Source organism: Colletotrichum abscissum (genome assembly GCF_030869225.1).
Source record: "Colletotrichum abscissum strain IMI 504890 chromosome Unknown Scaffold_86.1, whole genome shotgun sequence".
Lineage (NCBI taxonomy): Eukaryota > Fungi > Ascomycota > Sordariomycetes > Glomerellales > Glomerellaceae > Colletotrichum > Colletotrichum abscissum.
Window position 1 is genome coordinate 22041 of NW_026850532.1, and position 20194 is coordinate 42234.

At 52.4% G+C, this 20194-nt stretch overlaps 3 protein-coding genes across 3 annotated transcripts, besides 1 other annotated feature; all 3 read right to left on the reverse strand.

Moving 5' to 3' along the window:
- Positions 1-387: 387 nt before the first annotated feature.
- CABS01_16209 (uncharacterized protein) lies at positions 388-3321 on the reverse strand (the record flags this gene model as incomplete). Its single annotated transcript, XM_060549541.1, has 5 exons — positions 388-746; positions 805-1448; positions 1504-2246; positions 2300-2845; positions 2905-3321. 5 exons carry the CDS (start codon positions 3319-3321, stop codon positions 388-390), a joined length of 2709 nt encoding a protein of 902 aa, XP_060390068.1.
- Positions 3322-7123: 3802 nt separating this feature from the next.
- Positions 7124-7195: a sequence feature (Short protein (CABS01_16210, KAK1472681.1) was converted to a misc_feature.).
- A 1573-nt stretch (positions 7196-8768) lies between these two features.
- On the reverse strand, positions 8769-10580 carry CABS01_16211 (Pro-kumamolisin; the record flags this gene model as incomplete). The annotated part of the gene is made up of 1 exon (XM_060549542.1): positions 8769-10580. One exon carries the CDS (start codon positions 10578-10580, stop codon positions 8769-8771), a length of 1812 nt encoding a protein of 603 aa, XP_060390069.1.
- Positions 10581-12267: 1687 nt separating this feature from the next.
- On the reverse strand, positions 12268-13065 carry CABS01_16212 (uncharacterized protein; the record flags this gene model as incomplete). The annotated part of the gene is made up of 3 exons (XM_060549543.1): positions 12268-12427; positions 12535-12766; positions 12885-13065. The coding sequence occupies 3 exons, from the start codon at positions 13063-13065 to the stop codon at positions 12268-12270; spliced, it is 573 nt and encodes a 190-aa protein (XP_060390070.1).
- Positions 13066-20194: the final 7129 nt, after the last annotated feature.

Here is a 20194-nt window from a genome sequence, read left to right on the forward strand (position 1 = left end):
ATCCCGGTTCTACCTTCGCAAGGATTATCAAGTAAACACTCGTATGCAATCTTAATGAATTCATAGTTGGCAATTGGGAATAAGGGCACCATCTCTGTTGTGAATGAGCTTTTAGTTATCTTCTTTTATTGGATATCATAGATATGCCTGGTATATAGAGAGAGAGAGAGATTGAAAACATTAAATCATGCTGTATCCGTGACGATGCTCGTCATCATCGAGACCAGATGGAAGGAAAGAATGAGTAAAAGACCCATCCAGAACGCTATCAACAGTCTATACCTCCGTGGAGGACCTTCTGCCAAATTAAACTCCGTCTATAGATCCCATTTCTAAGATAAAGTGAATGGTATGTTCATTAAATGGTCGCGTAAAATGAGTGCCGGTTTAGAAGGTGAACTTCATCAAAGCGGGGTTGAGGAGTACCGGAAGGCAGAAGTGCGAAGTGATGGAGATAGCCACGGGGAAGATGGTCGCAAAGTAGCGAATCTGCCACTGGACGGGGAAGACGTAGTATCCGCAGACGATGAGAGCGATTCCCAGAGCTGTGAAGATGAACGTGCCCGCGAAGCTCTTGATGATCTTGGGGATCTCCTCCATGAAGTTGCAGTTCTCGACTTCCTTGGAAGTGGCGCCCCACTGGATGTCAATCTCGAAGAAATGGCAGAGCAAAGCCTTGGAGACGTGGAGCGAAATGCCGCCCAGGAAGATGGTGAACACAGGCATCCACTTGAAGTTGTCCCAGACTACATATGAAAAGATTAGCTGTCTGGTGTCGATGCAGAAGAAGAGAGGGAAACTTACGGGCTCCAAGGAGAGACTTCTGGCCAAGTCTGTACCTGAGCACAGCCAAGGCAACGTTTCCAGCGAGAGGGAAGACGACGATGATGGAGAAGAAGATAGCGAACGAATCGAGGTAGTACTTGTCGTAGTAACCAAAGAACCATCCAGTCAGGAAGTAGTTCATCAAGGTAAGGATCCATGATGCTCCGATAGCGTAGTAGGTGCCGATGTAGGACAGAATCGTAACTTTCCTGTAAAAGGCGATGTTGGAGAAGACAAACCGTCTGAAGAGGGGCGTGAAGGGGCCACGAGTAAGCCAGAAACGGAAGGGGTGGAACAGCAGCTCGTTGCATCCGTAGGCGTACTTCTCCCAGCGGGCCAACTCGTCGTAGACAGTGAGGGAGACACCCTCCTTGAAGCCATCACCGGTGTAGGCACCATAACGGATAGAGTAACCGGAAGTCTGCAGACGCAAAGCCATATCGAAATCCTCGGAGACGTGAGACTCAGACCAGAACTTCTCGTAGCCATCCTCCATGTAGGAAGCAGCATCTTGGAGAGCAGACCAGCGGAGGATAGCGTTGTGACCGACGAAGGGCGAGATATCACCGTTGGCGACGGCAAAGGTAATCATAGTGTAAATCATCTGCGTGAACCATGTGACACTGTGAAAAGAGATTAGCTGGTGTGCGTATGGAATGATCACTCGAATCAACTTACGCCTTCTCGAAGAAAGAGTCGGAAACCTGCATGACACCGGAGGTGTACTGAATGATGGCAACCTCGGGAGAAGCCTCCATCTCGCTAACGGCATCCAAAAAGCAGTCGCGGGGAACACGGGTGTCAGAGTCGATAAGAAGGATGTAGTCACCCATGCGGATGTTGCCCTCAGCCCACGTTCGGCCCTCAGACTCCTCGAGAACCTCAGCAAGAGCTTGCTCGTAGGCTTGATCCTCACTATCCTGGCTCCATCTGCTTCCGCGGTTGATCTGCTTGAGCTTCTCCTCAACCCTGTTGCTAGTCATCAGGGCGTAGTTCATGTTGGAGGCCTTCTTGAATCTGCCTCTGCGGATGAAAGGCTGAACGGTGGGGTCTGAAGGCTTGGGGTTGTGGCCGGGGCGAGCAACCCATCCCATGTTGTGCTCCTCATAGAACTCCCTACGGGCCGAGGCTTCGTCCTCGCTGATGAGCTGCATACCGTCGTCGTTGACAAAGATGCTGGCAGAGCCACCCTGCATCTCGTAGGTGGAGATAGCAGTCTTGAGAGAGAGAACCGTGGGCTTGATGACAGCGTTCAGGCCCTCCTTATAGACGGGCATCTGGATGGTGACGTGGGGAAGCTCGCCACGGTGAGGGCCAAGGCGACGCGGCGCCTTACCAGAGTAGTTCTTGGAGTTTGCGTGAACCGACGAGATGGGACCGAGGATCTGGAAGATATTTCCGGAAATAGACAAGAAGAAGAACTTGTGGTGCGTTAGTTCATGACAATCAGGTAATTCAGATTCGCAATACTCACGAGACTGATGAAAAGCGTAAGCGGGGTAACGGCCAGGAGTGCCCAGCGCGTGTAGCTGCCGTCGATGGTGGACTCCAGAGCCAGATTACGGTAACCGAGACCCAAGCACGCCACAGACAAGCAAAGCGCCGCCGAAACCATGATAGAACTGGTGAGTCGGACTGGTCTGACCTCAGCCTTGAGGGCTTCCTCAAGCGCGGCAGGCGAGAGTTCCTCAACGTTGACGCCGGCCTGCTTCTCGTTCTTCTCGTCGCCATCCTCCTCATCACCTCCCTCGTTACGCCAGATGTAGGAGATGATCATGTGCTCCAGGCTCTCTGCGCGGGCATGCAGTCTGTTGGCATCATCATCCCAGACGGTGAGCAGGGGAGGGTCGAGAACGAAGGCTGCAAAGTGATGCTTCTGACATCTGGGCAGATCGGTCATCCTCTGGAGGACTTGAAGCTGTAAGCCTCCAGCGAGAGGAATTGAGTTCAAGGGTTCGCCGCTGTTCAGGAGTCCGTGAATGATGGACTGGATAACAGGTGTGTTGACGGTCATGGCACACTAAGCAGGTGGTTAACTTGGAAACTTGGCTACTATGACGAGTGCCTGTGAGTACTTACGCTGACATTCAGCTGGGTGACCATATCGAAGAAACCATTGGGTACAGTGGATAGCTGAGGAGGAGCGCAGACATAATCGTTCCGACCCTTCTTGAGAACAACACCCTCACCCAAGTTCCACGCCGAAGCGTACATCTTCCTGAGCTGGTCCTGGTAGATGCTGTGGACAGTGACATCTGCCCTGAGGTCGATGATACTGCTAGCATGCTTGTCCCTCATACCGGCAGTGAGCGCCAAGCTCACTGTCGACTGTCGAGCGGATGTTCTGGCGCTGTGTGTCCGGTAAGGAGCCGGTCTCTCGGCCGCCTGCGGCTTCGGCTGCGGTGCAATCGGTTGCAAAGTAGTCGGCTTCGACGGTTCGGCCTCGGTTTGGCCCGACGCCTGGTCGGGCGCGAAGTATGTCTTGAAAGCCTTCATCTTGTGGAGACTGTGAAACGAACGAACCACAAACTGGTCAAACCACTTCCCGCCTTGAGGTGAAGAGAGAACAGGATGGTTGATTGTGAGCGAATGGAATGAGTGTTGGTCAGGGTAACCAGTAGCTTAGGGGGACGGGAAATCGGTTCAAGATATGTGAGACGGGACCATAGTAGAGACTCTGCAAGTGCGGAGGGCATCCATCCTGGGGACAAAGGTCTAGTCAAGCCGCATACACGGGGGCACCGGCAGCTGAGAGCAATATTATCTGGTCTAGCTGAGTACGCCAGGAGCGATATGGGCGGCCATGGACGCCTCCAATGCGGCAATGAAAGGCGTTAGTCAAGGATCGTATCGAGGAGGGGGGGACAAACAACGGTTGGCCTCGCCAGCACTCGCCGGTCGACCACGCACGCAAACCTGGGTTCCACAAGCCTAAGTCGTCCGTTCAAGACGGACTCCTAGCTGAGATGGGACTGGTGACAAGCGAAATGGTTCCTGACTTTGGTGCTCGAAAAGCTGGCGCCACCCGTGCGTTGGGTGGAAACCCGGTAGTCAGGTACAAAGAAGGAGAGAAGCTTTCCCCCATCGTGAGGGGGTAGCGTGGATGGAGGCGACAAAGGAGAGTCGAGGCCTTATCGCACAAACGATGGCTCTCCAAGCGTTGCATGGCCAAGCCGTTAGACTGAGAAACAGCCATAAACACCCCTGCGAAGGCAAAGGTGTGCTAGCTCATCGGCGTTGCCTTGGTCAAGTGCCATCATGATGATGATGCCGATCTGGAATAGGCGAGTTGATTACAGGCCACTGGCCAAGCGGGACGACACGGGAAGATCGCGAAAAAGTTCTTCTCATCAAGCCGGGAGACTGCCTGTGAACTGACACCGGCAACGACAGTGTTGATCAGGGCACTCGCCCACGCCGGAGACACGATAGTCGAAGCCGGCCAGAGAAAACCCCGGCGATTTTGGTGATCAACAACATGCTACCAAAACAAAAGGTTAGAGACAGAAGAACGGCGGATGATGGGGCAGTCTAGCTCAGGAACGACCAGAGCCGTCCTGACTTAGCGTGGTCTAAATCGGCCATCTCCTGAGGCTCTAGACTGTGCTTTCAAGGAGGTCGTGTAAGCAGAGAAGCGCAAGACAGATAGCTGATATCAACAGCCGAGAGAGGAAAAGGCCTTTTTCCAGTCCTTTCCTGACCAAGCTTAGCCTTGCCGCAAAGCAAGCCTCCGAGAGGTCTTTGACCATTGAAAACCTCCGCTCGTCTACTTGGCTTGCGCCGGCCAAGTTGGTTGTGGGCGCTAAAATTGGCATACCGCAAGCTGCAGGACAATTGATTTTTTGGCCTCTAGCTACTTTCGTCCCAGAACCCTGGTCACGGCAAGCTGGCAGGGCCTTCCGAGGTCTTGGTAACCTTATTCGTTGACCACTTGGGCGAGCAACCCTGGGATTGCGAGGGTATCCCACTTTTGGGAGAGACATAACGCTGACCGGGCCGAGTGTCTCTCTACGCAGTAGGTTTCCCGTTGTCTCTGCGTCGTGGGTGGGGGGACGCTCGTACAATAAGAGCGATCTTCAGACCGAGTCCTCACATAAGGTTTGTGTGTTTTGGCTCTAGAATAAGGTATCGGTCTTTTCGAGGAAGTAGAAGGGCGGTTGGATGCCTACATCTAAGATTGGTGGGCATTCACAGTTCTCCGCTTGGCACTAGCCACGGTGAAGGTTGTGAGCGGTGGTGAAAAATCACGTATTGGGGCCGACCTGAAGCACACCTCTGGCGGGGTGGAGGTGGATTCTTGCCTCGTTAACCCCAAAGGAGTTGGCTTCCCGTTGTTACTTGCTTTTTGGGAGCAATACGGTGTTTTCCACGAAGGCATGCAACAATGTTTCGGGAATGGTGTGCTCTCAGTCATTGTCTCGTCCGAGAGCCATGCATGACGGTAACTTGCAGAATGACTGGAGAGGATTTGGGCGTAAGACGGGAAACCACCGTCATCCCATGTAGCGGCGAGGTTCGGGCGGAATTGTCAATATGGGATGATTGAGATGAGATGGCTAGAGATTAGGTGGGCGAGAGTGGCTTGCTGAACCTGTGACATTGCCTGGTCCTGCCGATTTCCAGGGGTGGTATGGCGTACAAAAAGTGTTAGTGTGTAAGTATTCCATAGACCAGGCCCATTCCATGCACGTCGTAGATAGATGTGTTGGTCGTACAATGGTGGCTGAAGGAAGCCGGCAGAGGCAGACGATGGAACCCGATTGAAAGAGGGTGGAGGAGGGACGGGAAAGCTAGGCAAGCTGGCACGTTGGCTCGTTGGCACGTTGGTAGGCAAGCTGGCACGCCGCCCAAGGTGATGATGATGGCGATACATGCAGATTGCAAGGCAGCGGCAGCGCAGTCACGGATGGCGGCAGATCCTGGATGTCGTTTCTGCATTTGGTTAGATGAGGTTGTGTCTTGAGGTGGTGTCTTGGTTGCTTCGGTGGCACCCTTCCACCGGCACCTTCCCTCCCGCCTGTGCCTTGCAGAAACGAGCATGTCATTACACGTATAGCTGCTCATTGTGTTGTTTAGCTGCGTACTCATTGCCGTGAAGAAGTCCCATTGGATGACGTGATACAGAGCATATGCACTTTGAACGGCATATTCGCATATCCGCAACGTCCTATCGGGCTCTTCGGGGAGCGGCCGCCGTGTACCTCAGGTAGGTAGGTAAGCTGTGTTACTGGTCCTTTTCGCCTCGGGTCACGACAATCAAACATTCGAAATCTCTCGCCCGCAACACCCACTGCAACGCTGCAGATACCATGTGGCTGCATACGACTATCTTGCTTTTCTAGGCACCAGGCTCGACTGTGATACGTTCAAATCTCGACTCTCAGCTACTTTTGTGCTGCAATGCTGCACAATGGAGAATATTGGTCTGAAGTTCCCAACGTCTGGTCGCGCCGATTTCCATTCATCCCGACCGTGGCGCTTTTTCGGTCTTTCCCATGACCTCAGCTACTTCAAATCCACTTGGGTATCATCGCCTCATCTTTCGACTTGGGTCTATGCATTCGTTTCGCCATCCCGGCCAAATTCTGCGCTAGAGGCCTGAGCAGTCCGAACAGGCTGAACAATGGGTGCGGTGAATCCCAACAAAGACGCGAGTCAATTTGACTAGAAAGCCTCCATAACGCTGAATCTGCTGAAAGGAATCAAGAAACTCAAGTGTCGGTCTGCTGCCCCGAATCAGTCAAGTCTCTGGATTCTCTTTTTGATCGACACTGCCCAGGACGCGGTCTTGTTGCCGGCGTCCGTTGTGTGCTGCTTAACAATGGATGGCAGATCTCTCAGCCCAGCGGTTAAACGAATAGTTTCTGTCTCAATTCGCGAGCAAAGACTATTCAACACATGCTGGCTTCAGCTCTCAACGCATCATCTCTATCAAATTGACGATGAACGTGGCAATTGCATTCTTTTCGCGTAGCGAGCCCTAATACCGGTCAACCTTATGCATCAAGTTCAGCTGTCGGCGTGTCTGAACTCTGTACTGCCTATCTAGCCAACCCCTGAGCCTGCGCAGATCCCGTTTTCGACTATTGCCATCCCGCATACAATTTTCCCGGTTCACGATATCTCCGCCCCAGAACTGTCCAATCGAATCCTTGCAACGCCCCGTCTCGCCAACCTTACGAACTCATGGTTTTCAGCCAGAGCTGGGTTGCCGTCCAGTTGTTCAGGACATCGTGAAAGATTGCAAGGGTTGTGGCCCTGAACTCTCCAGAGCAGCCTTCGCCCTTTCAGACCTTAGCTAGTCCCACGTCGGACTGCGTCGAAAGGTCGAGACCAGGCTCGCGGCATCTGGCAGCGCTGTGACCAACATCGCGAACGCCGGCAGAAACTTCGAAAAGTGGAAGGCCCTTATTCACTAGTGTCCCTTTCTTTTTTACGCCCAGGACTGCTGGACCATTGCTCTTCCCGAGAGAACCTACCTTGGCATACGCAACATGAATCTACTGAAATGTCTTCATCTCGGGGGAGATGTCGAATAGCATTGTGACAAACAGGCAAATAGGGCGCACGACTGTAAGGAAGAATTCTCTTGTTGGCTACTGCAGGCAAAGACGACTTCATCACATTGATAATGCAGCCGCCCAGATGAGTTGGATTCGTCCAGCTCGTCGCAGCCTGGTCCCGCTTTCTGTGACCATCCGATCTGGATTGTCGATATCACATTGACTTTGTCAAATGATAAGACTCTGGTCACTTTAGCAGCTCCTTTCCCGCCTCGGCCTGCATGGGCCAGTCACGATTCTATTCTAGGTTGTTACCAGACCCCTCGAATCAGCAAGAGACACGATGAAAACGGCGAAAAGCAACCTTGCATCTGAACAAAGTGTCGACTCTCGAGATGGGACTTTGACAGCTGGCTGAATCATCCGTCGCAACGTCGCGGGGGCATCGGATCAACAAAGCGCTCACGTCTTAAACAGTGCCGTTCGCTGTATTCTACGAGAGAAAACACGGCAACATCTCCATATCCGGAAAGGCCAGCTGAAAAGACAGCCGCACTGGAAGAAATTTTGCACTTTTAGATTTTCGCAGAGGCTCCTCAGGAGGATCGAATTTACCCCTGAAAAGCCTCTATTTTGGCGCCAAGACTTCAGCTGTCAGCCATCCGCGAGACTGGCGCGGGGCTCGGACCTTGGACCTTGCCACGCGCCGAGAGCACGCTATCGAAATTCGAAGACGACCTATGGTCAAATTCGGGACATCGAATCTGTCAGGCAAGCCACGCGACGAGAATAGCCGGGCTCATTAGATGCGTACGAAGCCTTTCCCACGGTCCCGGGATCGCATCGTAGGACCCTTGAAACTAGGTTGCATTCGGTGAAGTCGAGCAAGAGTGTCTTGTTTCATTGTCTATTCACTTGTCTCTCGTCCCCAGCTTCCCAGCCCTATCTTGAGCAAACGCTTCCTTTTCGTCGGATTCTGACGAATTAGATTTCTCAGTTGTCAACGTCTGATCTCGCATTTTGCCTACCTATCTATTCTTGGTCTCGTCTACGATGGTCAAGTGGCTATCAGACAAAAACACCCGAATAATCAGGCAAAGTTGCCTAGATACGGTTTGGACAAGGCTAAGATTAGTAGAGATGGTCTCGCAAGCGCTGCGAGATGCCACGGGAGCAAGACCACGAGAAGTCTGCAAGTGTCTTTGGCATGTGGTAATTCTCTCGTGGTTGATTACTTCTATTCGGCGTCAGCTTGACAAAGTACATCTGAAGTTACTGAACATCGTACTTCTATCACAGAACTTTACATTTCAAAAGTCGTTTCTATCAGGAGAATGAGACGGTAACAGTAATTCAAGTGTATTTACGATTAGGCTAGCCAGCCTCTGAAATGAACTCTCAAATGCCAATCATTCCGGGGCGAGAGAAGGCAGAGCGATTCTATTTAGTAAGAGCAATCTTCTTCATCTCCTCAAAGTTGGGAAGGCCGAGTCCCGTCACGGGATCCCAACCCTGAGTGCCGTTCCATGTCGCAAAGGGAATCACACCGGAGCCCTGCAACGGCTTGCCCGACTGCAAATCCGTACCTCCGCAACCCTGGGCGACGCCGGTCGTGACATCGGTGAGGCCCTTGAAGCCTCTCTTGTACAGCCACGGATTCATGAAGCCCATAGTCGGCTGTCCGGCACGGATTCTAGCGTCGTTGAGGAGTCCGACGAGGCCGGCCATCAACGGGGCAGAAGCTGATGTGCCACCGGTTCCAACGAGCTTGTTGGCGTTAACGATGGCGAACGGGGGGCTGGCAGAGTGGGCTGCGATATCAGGGAACCCGCGGCCGGTGAAGTTGGCAAAGGGCTGGTAGTACGCCTTCACGTCAGCGGGGATGCCGGTCTGGAGGTACTGGGCCACCATCGTCTCCTGGTACCACGCCTGCTTGAAGTAGTTGCTGAAGCCGCTGCCGGACGCCACCCACGTGGTCTCGGGCCCGAATGCCTGGGTCCCGCCGACGGCGGTGATGTACGGGCACGTCGCGGGGAACTGCGGCGTGAACTGCGGTTGGTTGCTGCCGTCGTTGGCGCGGCACGGCGCGCCGACGCCCGTGTCGCCGCTGGACTCGAGGACGCTGACGCCGCGCAGGCCCATCATACCGATGAGATTGCACACGCGCGTGGCGTACTCGATGGGGACGGTCTGCTCGTCGTCGCCGTATGAGACGGAGAGCACCTGCGGGATCTTCTCGTTCTCCTGCGTCATCATGAACTGGTAAAAGTCGAGGAATGGCTCGTTCTGGTTGTCTGCCTGCGTCGGTGTGCGAAGGTTGGGGACCAGGGGCGGCTTGCCGCCTGTGAGGTACTGCGTGATCGGGAGGGTCTTGACGGCGGCGGCCATGACCTGGGCGTCGAGGTTGGCCTCACCGATGGCGCCCTTGGGGTCCTGGTGATCTTGCCCGCCGTTGACGAGAACGCTGGTGAACTTTTGAGCTGGCAGCTGGAACCTGCCCAGGAAAGCCGTGAGGTCGTCCTGGCGGGCGGACTGGTTGAGGAAACTGGCGAAGCCGACGCGGCTGCCTGCCGCCGGGTCGGCCTGGTAGGCGCCGTAGTTGTAGGCCAGCTCGAAGCACGCCGGTGTGAAGACCTTAGAGCAGTTGGCGGTCGCGCTGGGCCCGGTGCCCTGTCTGCGAGAGAGCGGCGCGGGCATCTGTGGCAGCTGGGCGTTTGTGAAGGCTGGGTCGGACTTCATGTTGCCAAAGTACGTCGTGGGCGTCACCAGCTCAATGTGCTCCGTCATCGCGTTCGGGAGGGAGTACTCGGTCGTCCGCAGCTTCATGGTGCCCTGGACGTCATAGTACGCAAAGGTGGCGCCGAGCATCTTGTTCGCGGTGCCGACGTTTGTCGCAAAGTTGACGAAGCGGCCGTTGTCCGTGTACGAGACGTCTGTGACGTTCTCGTTGGCGAGCCAGGTCTGGATGGCCTTGACTGAGGCCTCGGCTGGCTTGAACATGTCGTTGACCTGAGCCGTCGTCAGGTACTTACCGTAGTTAGGACTGTCCGGATCGGAGACGTCCCTGAGCATGGGTTCCAGCTTGTCGATATTTTGCAACTTGATGCCGATTTGGAGGTTGATCTGCTGGTCGTCTGCGGCCATGTTTGTCATCTGGACACCGTTGGCGAGCGCGGCTGCCCTGGACATGAGGCGGGCTTCGATGCCGGTGAAGGCGGCCGCTAGGGCCAAAAGGGCTTTGAGAGGAGCCATCCTGGTTGGCCTTCCTTGTCTCTTTTGCTATGAAGGGCACGAAGACGGGTTGATGATATTATCGGCGCCGTTCGTTCGTGTCTCGCAGAGGTCCGAACGTAAGAGAGCGCGGCGGGGGAAGAAGAACAAACCAGATAGCCCAGCTATGGAGGGAAGGGGAATGAGAAGCACATGCGGATTACAGGACCAGTTTGTATAACGATCTGAGAAAACGCAAGAAGAGCCGATTGGGACGAAAACGATCACGAGTCAACAGAGAGGGATTCAGGTCCTACCATACGGAAGTGCCCGTCTCGCCAGGGAACACTTCTCGGCCAGCCATCGAAAGGTTCCCCCTTAGCGCCGGGAACTGAATCTCCCCTCGAAGAACTTAATGCTTCAACTAGGACAGGTGCGACAGTTGTGACAGAACTTGTCGTAGGATCTTCGCGGCGGAGGCCTTCTTCGTCCCAACATTTTGCTCGCGTTTTGATCCCACTTAAGGTTACAGGTTTCCAAAACAATTGCAAATCCGCACGTTTCAACACACGAACCCTACCCCTTACCTGTCCAGTGCCGCCTTCGCAACTTGCCGGCGGAAAGACTAATAACTAGTCATGGTCCATGGAGAAGTGTAATGCAGGAACAATTAACCTTCTTTCGACGAACAATACACAAATTCTCACTCGGTCGTCGTATGCTATCTCGTTTGCGGTCTGCCATCCTCAAGCCTCATGATCTACTCGCTCCTGGGTTCGAGCTTGTGTTTGATTAACTCTGTCAGTGTAGACAGTAGAGCAGCATCTAATGCCAGCACAAGGTCTCTTGGAATATGATTTGTCGATCATCCGCCCTGCGTCGTGATTGGTGTTTCTTTCGCTTTACTCTCCGCTGTTCTAGTCCATGGCTAGAAGCAGCTTTCCCTGCAATCTGTGGGGGTGGAGGATGAACCGATCGCCAGTGTGATGTTCAAAACAAGCCAAGAGAGAACATGACAAGAGGTTGCATCTCTTGGCGATTCAAAAAAGCTTGATGCCCGTTACCGACTACCGAAAAACATCCCCGCAAATCGTCAGTGATAAGCAATCGTGCCGCTCTCTAGTCCGTCGATCACGTTCATGTCAGACGCGCGTATAGTCTCGTTCGAGAACACATCACCTAACTATGGCTCCGCCCGCAGATATCAAAAACCCAATGTCCAGCGAGTTTACGAAAACCTTTCTTCATTCTCATTCTAGCGAGTTTAATTGCGATTTCTTCGGCGCTTGTTTGGGAACATGGTGAGTTGCGAAGCCCAAGGGTGGCCTTGCGGAAAATGCAACTCGCGAGTCCGAGCTATACTCCTTTGATGCCAACCCTTTTCCTTGTTCCTCGACACTTTTCATCAATGAGTAACAGGCAAGACAATGGACATTGTGAAGTCATCTTCTCTTTGAAACTTCACAATTCTGAGTGCTTAGTGCGGTTTCGATGAATTCTTTGTCTAGGCTCATTTCATTTCCCCATTCATCTCTGCTAAATTACACATTATTCCATAAACATTTCGGTCAGGGGTCGAAGAAACCATCTCAACTTCCACAACATGAGGCGGTACTAAAACACGACAGAAAGTTCTTCCGACCGAGCGCCCTCACGACGAACCAGTACAACTTTCTAAAAAGGGTACAGGGGACTGACACAACACCATCAGGACCAACACTCTGTCCCGCTATGACAACCCGTCTGTGCGTCTCGAGATCGTTGCCGTCGCGATGAATTCAAATTGATTCACAGGAGGCACATAGGGAGCCACTGGTGGAAGAGGATGGGCATCCGGGATGACAATATTCACCAGAGCCTTTCTCCCGTCATACGGCGGCTTGAAGTATCTGCACGATGTCGATAATTTTCAACTCGTCAGCCAGACGAGCTGAGAAACAAAACTCTGAAATGACTTGCGAGTACGAAGGCAAGGTTTGGCCGGATACAAACTCACCGCGTGTCCCTGTAAAAGTGGTTGACGTAGAGTTCAAAGTTCGAGGCGGAACGAAACTTTGCCACCCTGAACTGGAAGGCGTCTGAACCGGCGCTCCAGCAGAGGACGCCGTTGCTGGGGTAGTTATTATCCGGGCCCTGGTTTGGAGTGATGCCGTCCCATTGCCAGGCCGTGCCGCAATGTGCTCCGCTGACTTCCACGACGTCTTCCGTGTTGAAATCGTAAACGTCGACTAGGTAGGGTAGGCGGCCGCCCCAGAAGTTAGTCTTGAAGGAATGCGTGGCACCAGTCCAGGCCAAGCGTTGCGCCGGTACGGTTTTGATGATCAACCGGACTTGAATACTACTCACATTTGAGAGTGCAAGTGTATCGCTGGTCTCCGTCCTGTTTACGGCAGACGGACTCGAGGTTGCTGAGTGTGAAGTCTTTCCATGGATACCGGAACTTGGCAGCTTCCTGTGCCTCTAGTACTGGCAATGCTGACACGAAAGAGTGCAAAGACAACAGCGGAAGCAATCTGAGGAATCTCATGATGAGCGTTCAAAGGGATTTCAAGAATAAATAACCTGGCTTGCTGAGAGATAGGTCAAGAGCTTTACAATATCGTTAACTCAAATAGATGCCACTCGACCTTTGGAACTAGACACAGGATCGATGCGAGTCCTTGGAAGAGCTTTATAGAATCTCGGGGAGACAGCATGTGACGGTTTCGCTGGTCTTCACGGTGGTAGCATGTCATATGCCCAGACCGCCCTTGACCAGGTTGCCATCAAAGACGGATCATGATGCAAGCAACCGACGGTATGCTCACGCGGCCCGGTGCGAGCATCCGCGGTTGTGCGTGGTCATACACCATGGCGATTGTGGATTATACGAGCTATCAACCGTGGCCAGATAAAGCTGGCAGTACGGTCAGGAATGACGAATGCGGAAGGTACAGATATGATGGGATGTGCCTGAACACATCCGGATCGCTGCTCATCTTAGGCCTCAGTCATACAGTTGCTCAAGGCAAAACAGGTCTAGCAAGTAATAAGAGCTACCGACGTTCGACAGAAGTTACGTAGTCCACAAGAAGCCACTCGTGACAGCCCTTGCGATCAAAAATCAACCATGGCTTATAATGTCCAATTGCTGATGTGGTCAAAGTAAGGCGGCAGAGGGGACAGAAAGAGGAACCCTGACCTTCAACACAAATGAGGACTACAAGAATCCCAATGACCACATTGTACCGCGCAGGAATTTGATGGCCTTGTCACTTGTCATGTCCGCTCGGCCCGCATACACTATTGCCTTCCATTCAGCGGGAAATCTTCAATTTTATGTACCAGGCTGAGCCGGTTCTGATCGTACATCCTCCATAGAATACCACGCGTCCTCGACTAAGGGACACTGACGTATCAAATCACATATAAGCAACGGCAGATCACAGATGATGTTTCCTGGTGCTACCGGGAACGGCAAATTGCCTCTCTACCTCTACTGTGAAACTTCGTCTAGACAGCGGAAGAGATGCCGCAGACAGCTGTTTGCTTGATACACGCTCTTTCCCTCGTCCCACCTCTGATAATTCACGGAACATCGGCACTCCAACAAGAAGCATATCCAGCCTCCTGGAAATGTAAGCTAGTAGCGTGATCAAATGCAGCCATCCAGCTGACGATGCAGCGCCCTTGAGCCGGAACGAGCGAGCTACGGAGCCGAATTTGGCCATCCATTCCTTTCCAGACAGATCTTGTAACTCCAGCTGCAGAGCAGTAAGCCAAAAGCCTTGCCGTTCTGGTAGCCAACGCATCTTTGACGTGATACCGCTTATAGGCTTTTAGAGCTGTTATCGGGGGTCGCTTGATGATTCCCCTTCCAGTATGGGAGGCAGCGATCGAGCGGTGAGATTTTTGTTCAGACATCCAATAGATATCCGAGGCTGGTTCTGGCAATTCTTGTGGTGTTTCCATTGTCGATCTCCGAGGTGAAGCCGTTGGAAGGCAGCGCAGCTGTCGCTAACTTGGCATTTGACTGGTTGCCCCACGGCTTGTAGTCGAAAGACAGGACAACACGTTTAGTGGCATATGATACTCTGATAACCAAGGCTAAAGATAACAGTCTCGCAGCACTCACACCGCTCTTCACACAGCTACGCTGACTATACGATTCTCAGTACAATGAAGCGATCACAGCGTTTTGTGCAGAGCACTCGTGTCACCGGTTCATGTAACTGCTCAGGAAGAACAGCCTGGGTAACTAAGCTTCGTGTTGCCAGCCCACGACGTAACCAGGATTGATCTTGAAAACCCCAACAGGACCTATTGCCACGAGGACTGTAGGTCGGACGGTGGAATCTAGGCACAGACTAGTCTCTTTGACGGCTCCACCTGTGACAGGCAAACGACAGACGGCGTTGCTGGTGTTGAGTGTCTTGAAGCAACGACTTGGCAAAGGTTAAACAGACCTTTCACACAATAAGGCACGCATTTGGCCTTGGGTTCTACCGGTCTCTAAGTGAATTGAGGACTTGTTTTGGCAGCTGAGATGAGACGTAGACAGCATTACCAAGGCTTGCACATTCTTGACACAGTCGACGACTTCGTTATGGTCCGGCTTCTGGTAGACGGCTCAACGGAGATGGGTCATAACCGTCAGTGGAAAGACCTCCTCGAAACTTCGAATCTCGACACCATGATCTCAAACCATAGTCCACTACTTTAAACATCATATCCTGGAATGTTAGAAAATGATTGTATCTTAATCATTATCCCACCCTAGCCAACGGCGGTGTATGAGTTCTTGGTTCGACATTTTTCCACGAGAACTCTGCTGGATTGTGTGGAAAGCCAGATCTGCAAATTGATCGTAATAACGTCTCATTACGTGGCAAAGGATCGCAGCGCAACCAGCGACCAGCCGTGTGTTATCTTACCGCGGGACACCTGAAAACAGACTGGGAAAGCTGTTCTCAAACACATGAGCTGCCAAATGTTCTCCAGAAAACAATAGGGAATAACTACCGATACATACCTTGAGACGGAAACAACGATACCTAATCATTTTTTGAGTGCGTCCGACTAACGATTTTCTATGTAATCCTTTCAGAGTCACTGGTCCTGCCTCTATCGATCTGGGCCAAGGGCGACCATGAGTCGCGAACGTGCTTGTGATGGCAAAATTGTGAAGTCAGGAGGCAAGCTTAGTTAAATGAAACGACCTCGAGGGTTTCATTGTCATGTTAATACATATATTCCGTCAATCTTCTGAGTTTGAGGCTCCTTGCGTCTTCTTCTCTAAGTCAGTCATTGTCTCCTCATACTTACTGAAAGAGCCAATTCTAACGACAAAAGCTAGTGATTTGACCATCACTTGGATATCACGTCCTATGGTTTGAATATGAGTCTTCGCCATATCTAGCCCGAGATGACGGGCCTGCATTTTAATTGCAGTAATCCAGAACTGATGTTGTTGATCATTTTTCCTCAATTTACCCCAAAGACTGGCCCTTCCCCACAGGCCCCCTCGAAATGATCAACTCTGTAGTGATGGCCTTCCCAGCCCACTACCAACCACGGTCCTCGATCATCGAATCATCCGCATCATGAACCTCTGCCGAGCCACAAATATTATCAATACCCTGAGAGCCGTCCCATTGCAATGCCAGAAGATACAGCACGGAAGATTGATCACCTGAAACGACTCAAAGCAGACCGGATACAAGGCTGTCATGTGATGGCCCGCATCGTACATGTCTCAACATACAATCACACGTCCTGGACAGGGCCGAGTCTCGAATCGCGGATGGCCGGCTCCGCTGACTTATAGTGTCTGCCGGGGCCGCTGAGTAAACCGCGGGCCGCGGACCACGGAGACCCAGATGGGACGGAACCGCAGGCGTGCCGAGGAGGACCCCTCGGTCCCAAGTACCAGAGTGATGTTCTGGGCTACAGACAATCATCATACATTCATGGTATCGTTAGTGCGGAGTTAAAGCCATCCCGGTCTCTCGCCGCATGATTCCCTAACTTTTGAGAGTACAGACTTTCTCATGCTATACTGGATCGCCTTACGTCGAGGGATCACGAGAAGTAGCTACCAACCATCTAAAAGCATCCATTGGACGAACCATGGTTGGTTTGCAAGCAAACAAGGCATACGACAAACGTATCGTATTCCTCTACTAGTGTTCGATTCTAGAACGTGGCTCTGCTGCAGAGAACCAATATTTCGGCCGAGATCCCGGATCTATTGGACTCAGCCATGATGATTACTTGCATACCTTCACATCAGCCTTGCATGATGCATATGACAAGAAGAAGAAGAAGAAGGGCACCCTGGGTACTCTAAAGGATGCCCGCCGAAATGCAATCAGTTTTTGACGAAGAGTGTCTACGAGTACCACTGCTTTGCTTGTCACGACTCAAAGCTCTACACCGAGAAACATCCGGTATGGAGATCACTACGTCTCAATTCCATCCGAAAGCACTTTCTCCCAACCTGAAAGCCGGCATTTCCTGGACTTGTATCCGTACAATGCTGGCAGCCACGAATGCAGTGGACATGGCTAGATCTGCTGATTTCTTAGGGATCATCAATATGAAAGATCAGATGGCATTGTGGTGTCGTGTCATTGTGGATGGCGGCGAGATCTGCGGTCCCCAGCGGCCGGTGTTGAATATGGAGTGGTGAACCTGGTGGACCGTGGAGCCCCTCCTCCTCCCGCTTGCCCCCCTGTCGTTTGTCTTAGGTGAGGTGAGCTGGAAAGAGCCCGAGCCATCCCTGATTCGGATAGGTCCAGTTGCGGAGAGAGAGCTGAGAGATAGAGAGACAGAGAGAGAGTCGCCTTCCATCGCCAATGGAAGTCCGCCCTCTGAAGACTGCGAGTCCAGAATGGCACGAATAGCCAAATCGGAATCACCCTGTTCAGGGCTGGGACCCGCTTTCCATCCTCTCCCAGTACGACGGGGTCTATTAATAGACCCTAACCACGCCAAACAAACTTTTTTGTAGAGGAGCTTGAAGCAAAAGGGTCTCCCCTCTGCCCCCCTCCAAACCCCATTTTTGTACAAGACCCCTGCCGACATTGGATCGCTTGGCCGGCCGTCGGCATGCTTTTCCCAGCTATATGCGAGCCTCTGAACAACTGCCCAGGTTTGAATGGCAGAAAATCAAGCTCAGAGGGCGCTGCAGTCGGTTGAACGGGTGAAGAAGACGATGCGAACAAATGCTGCATTCTGTGACGGCATCGTCAAGCCCTCGTTTGGTTCCCATAGGCCCGGAGATACAGGTCTTTGGACAGTTGCTCCAGAGATACAAAGTAGCTTTGTGGACTCACTCTACTTCGTCCAATCGTACAGCAAAATGTCATTTCTCGCGATTCAATTCAAATGACGCAGCATGACTCACCCCCTGGTAGCTTCACTGCAAAAGCACACGTGTTTGTAATTTGCCATGAGCTGTGCTACGTAGACGACATCGGTACCTCATTCAACATGAAGAACCTTACTGAGCTTACTCCGTACTCTTGGCCCTGTTTTCTCTGTCCCCAGTAGGTTGATTGGTAGGTAGCTTCATCTTGCTCTGGAGACGACTCCACCTAAGCTGTCTACTACGTAGCTAGGCTCGAGGTCTAATGATTTGCCAGAGCTCATTTGCTCGGTTGTAAAGATAGCATCTAGCTATGAGGTTAGTCCTGTTAGTTGCTGCAAAGAAGTAGGATATCGTGGCAACCGCGTTTCCTGTTTATACCCTGAAAATAGCTCTGCGTGTCTAGAGGAAACATCCCATCGCCGATGATGCATAAAACGAACCGGAGACTAGAACAGCTGATAAGCATCTTGAGACGATTGAAAGGCTGGAGCTTAGTTTCTTGCAAACACGGCGTAAGGAATGCCAAGCCGGACGTAGCGTTATAGGTGGAATGGCTTGTTCATGCTGCAGATATCCGTATGCTTGTTGATATGTTAATGATACCACCTCTGCGAATATGGAGCTAAAGCCTCATGGTGACGCTGTCCCATATTGGAGCGAGACAAAGCATCGTGAGGTGGGGGAGGAGACACGGGCAGCAAGCCTTCGCCGAGAATAAGGTGAGAGAGCTCCCCACTGCTCATTTGCAGTTAAAGTGAAGGAGGAGGACACACGAAGAGAAACTATCTTGGCACGCCGCACCAGGAAAGTTATGCCCACGAACAAGGTTCCGTTAGGGCTGAGCTGTCCGAGCTGCGCCTGTTCGGCGGGGATAAGGTAGGTGGTACTTACATAGCCTCTGGGGAGAGTAATGCCAGATGCCCATCTCAAACTCTGTCGTTTGCTGTGAAATGTCATCATTTCCCAGATTTCCAAAAATTGCATGCCCAAGCATGTCGAATCTGTCCTCAACATTAAGATATCGACGAGGGTTTGCATTATCTCCTGACTTGTTTTGAGATGAAGAACGGCCGCAAGAGGCGTGCGCTTTTCTGCACGCTTGCAGGGTAGACGTGAGTGAGTGCTCAATGCTGTCGGGAAAGTCGTAGCCCAATGCTTGGGTGCAAAGCCTGGGATTTGGCAACCCTCTTTGCCCATTCCCCTCTGGGCTGTACCGCTCAGCTTGGGCAACATACGGATTATGGGTGGTCCGCTTTCCCCGTCTACGCAAGCTGTTCGGGGCTGGGTGTCAGCCGTAGGGCCGCACGTTGTTGCGTAGTCGGTGATTTTTGACAACGGGGATGCAGGCCAAGGGCCGGCTAGTCTGGGCTGGGTTTGGCCTGCTCGGTGCAGGGTGGCAGCAGCTCTCCCGCACTACCGAGTGGCCAAGAAGGTGACTGAAGGCGAACGAGGGTCTTGCTGAACAACGAGGGGTGGTCGTTGCTGACGGAAGATGAATGAGCTCGTGGTTGTAATTCGGACGAAGACTTGTGTGAATCCGATGCCCGACGATCTTTGAGCCTATTACGTCCAGACTTGAGCCAAATCTTCGCAAGATCTGATGATGAAAATGCCTGAGCCCGTGCCATCACCCCAATAACTATCAGATACATCGCTGGTGCTGACAGATGGCAAGCATTTGCTAGCCTTGAGCTTGCCTTGCTTGCCGCGAGCTCCGGACACAAACATTGCATGTAAGTAAGCTCAGAGTCGGAGTGAGGAAGATGTCGGATCTGGTGTCATTTCCTTGGCGGTTTATCTCTCTCAAGACTTCCTCTGAATGGCCAATTACCTATCCGATAATTCGTTTCGCGAAGCAACATCTCGTGTCCGTAGCTCGTTCTCAGTGGGAAGAAGAAGGTCAACCGGCGAAAAGGTAATTGATCAGCCCTATCCTGGCGTGGGATCCCACCACGACACCATTCACCTTCTCTCCTCCGTTCTGATTACGCCCCCCTCTTCCACATTCCGCCCAATTTCCATCGGGTTGAATCGAATTTACCGTTGACATCCACAACTGACCATTGAGCAACCCGGAACTCTCGCCCGTCATCATCAATTCGTTGTCCAACCGCTCATCGTTTGTCTCTGCCACCCAAGCGCTTGGCTTTCGAGGCTTTATCTTTGGGTTGCCGATGACAAGACCTCGAACGACGACCCCTGAGGACGCGGATCGAAACCAGCCTGTGTTTCACCAAACGACCCCAGATCCCTCCCCCGCAGCAGCTGTAGCGTGTCGCTCATCGCCCCCCACGAGTATCGAGCC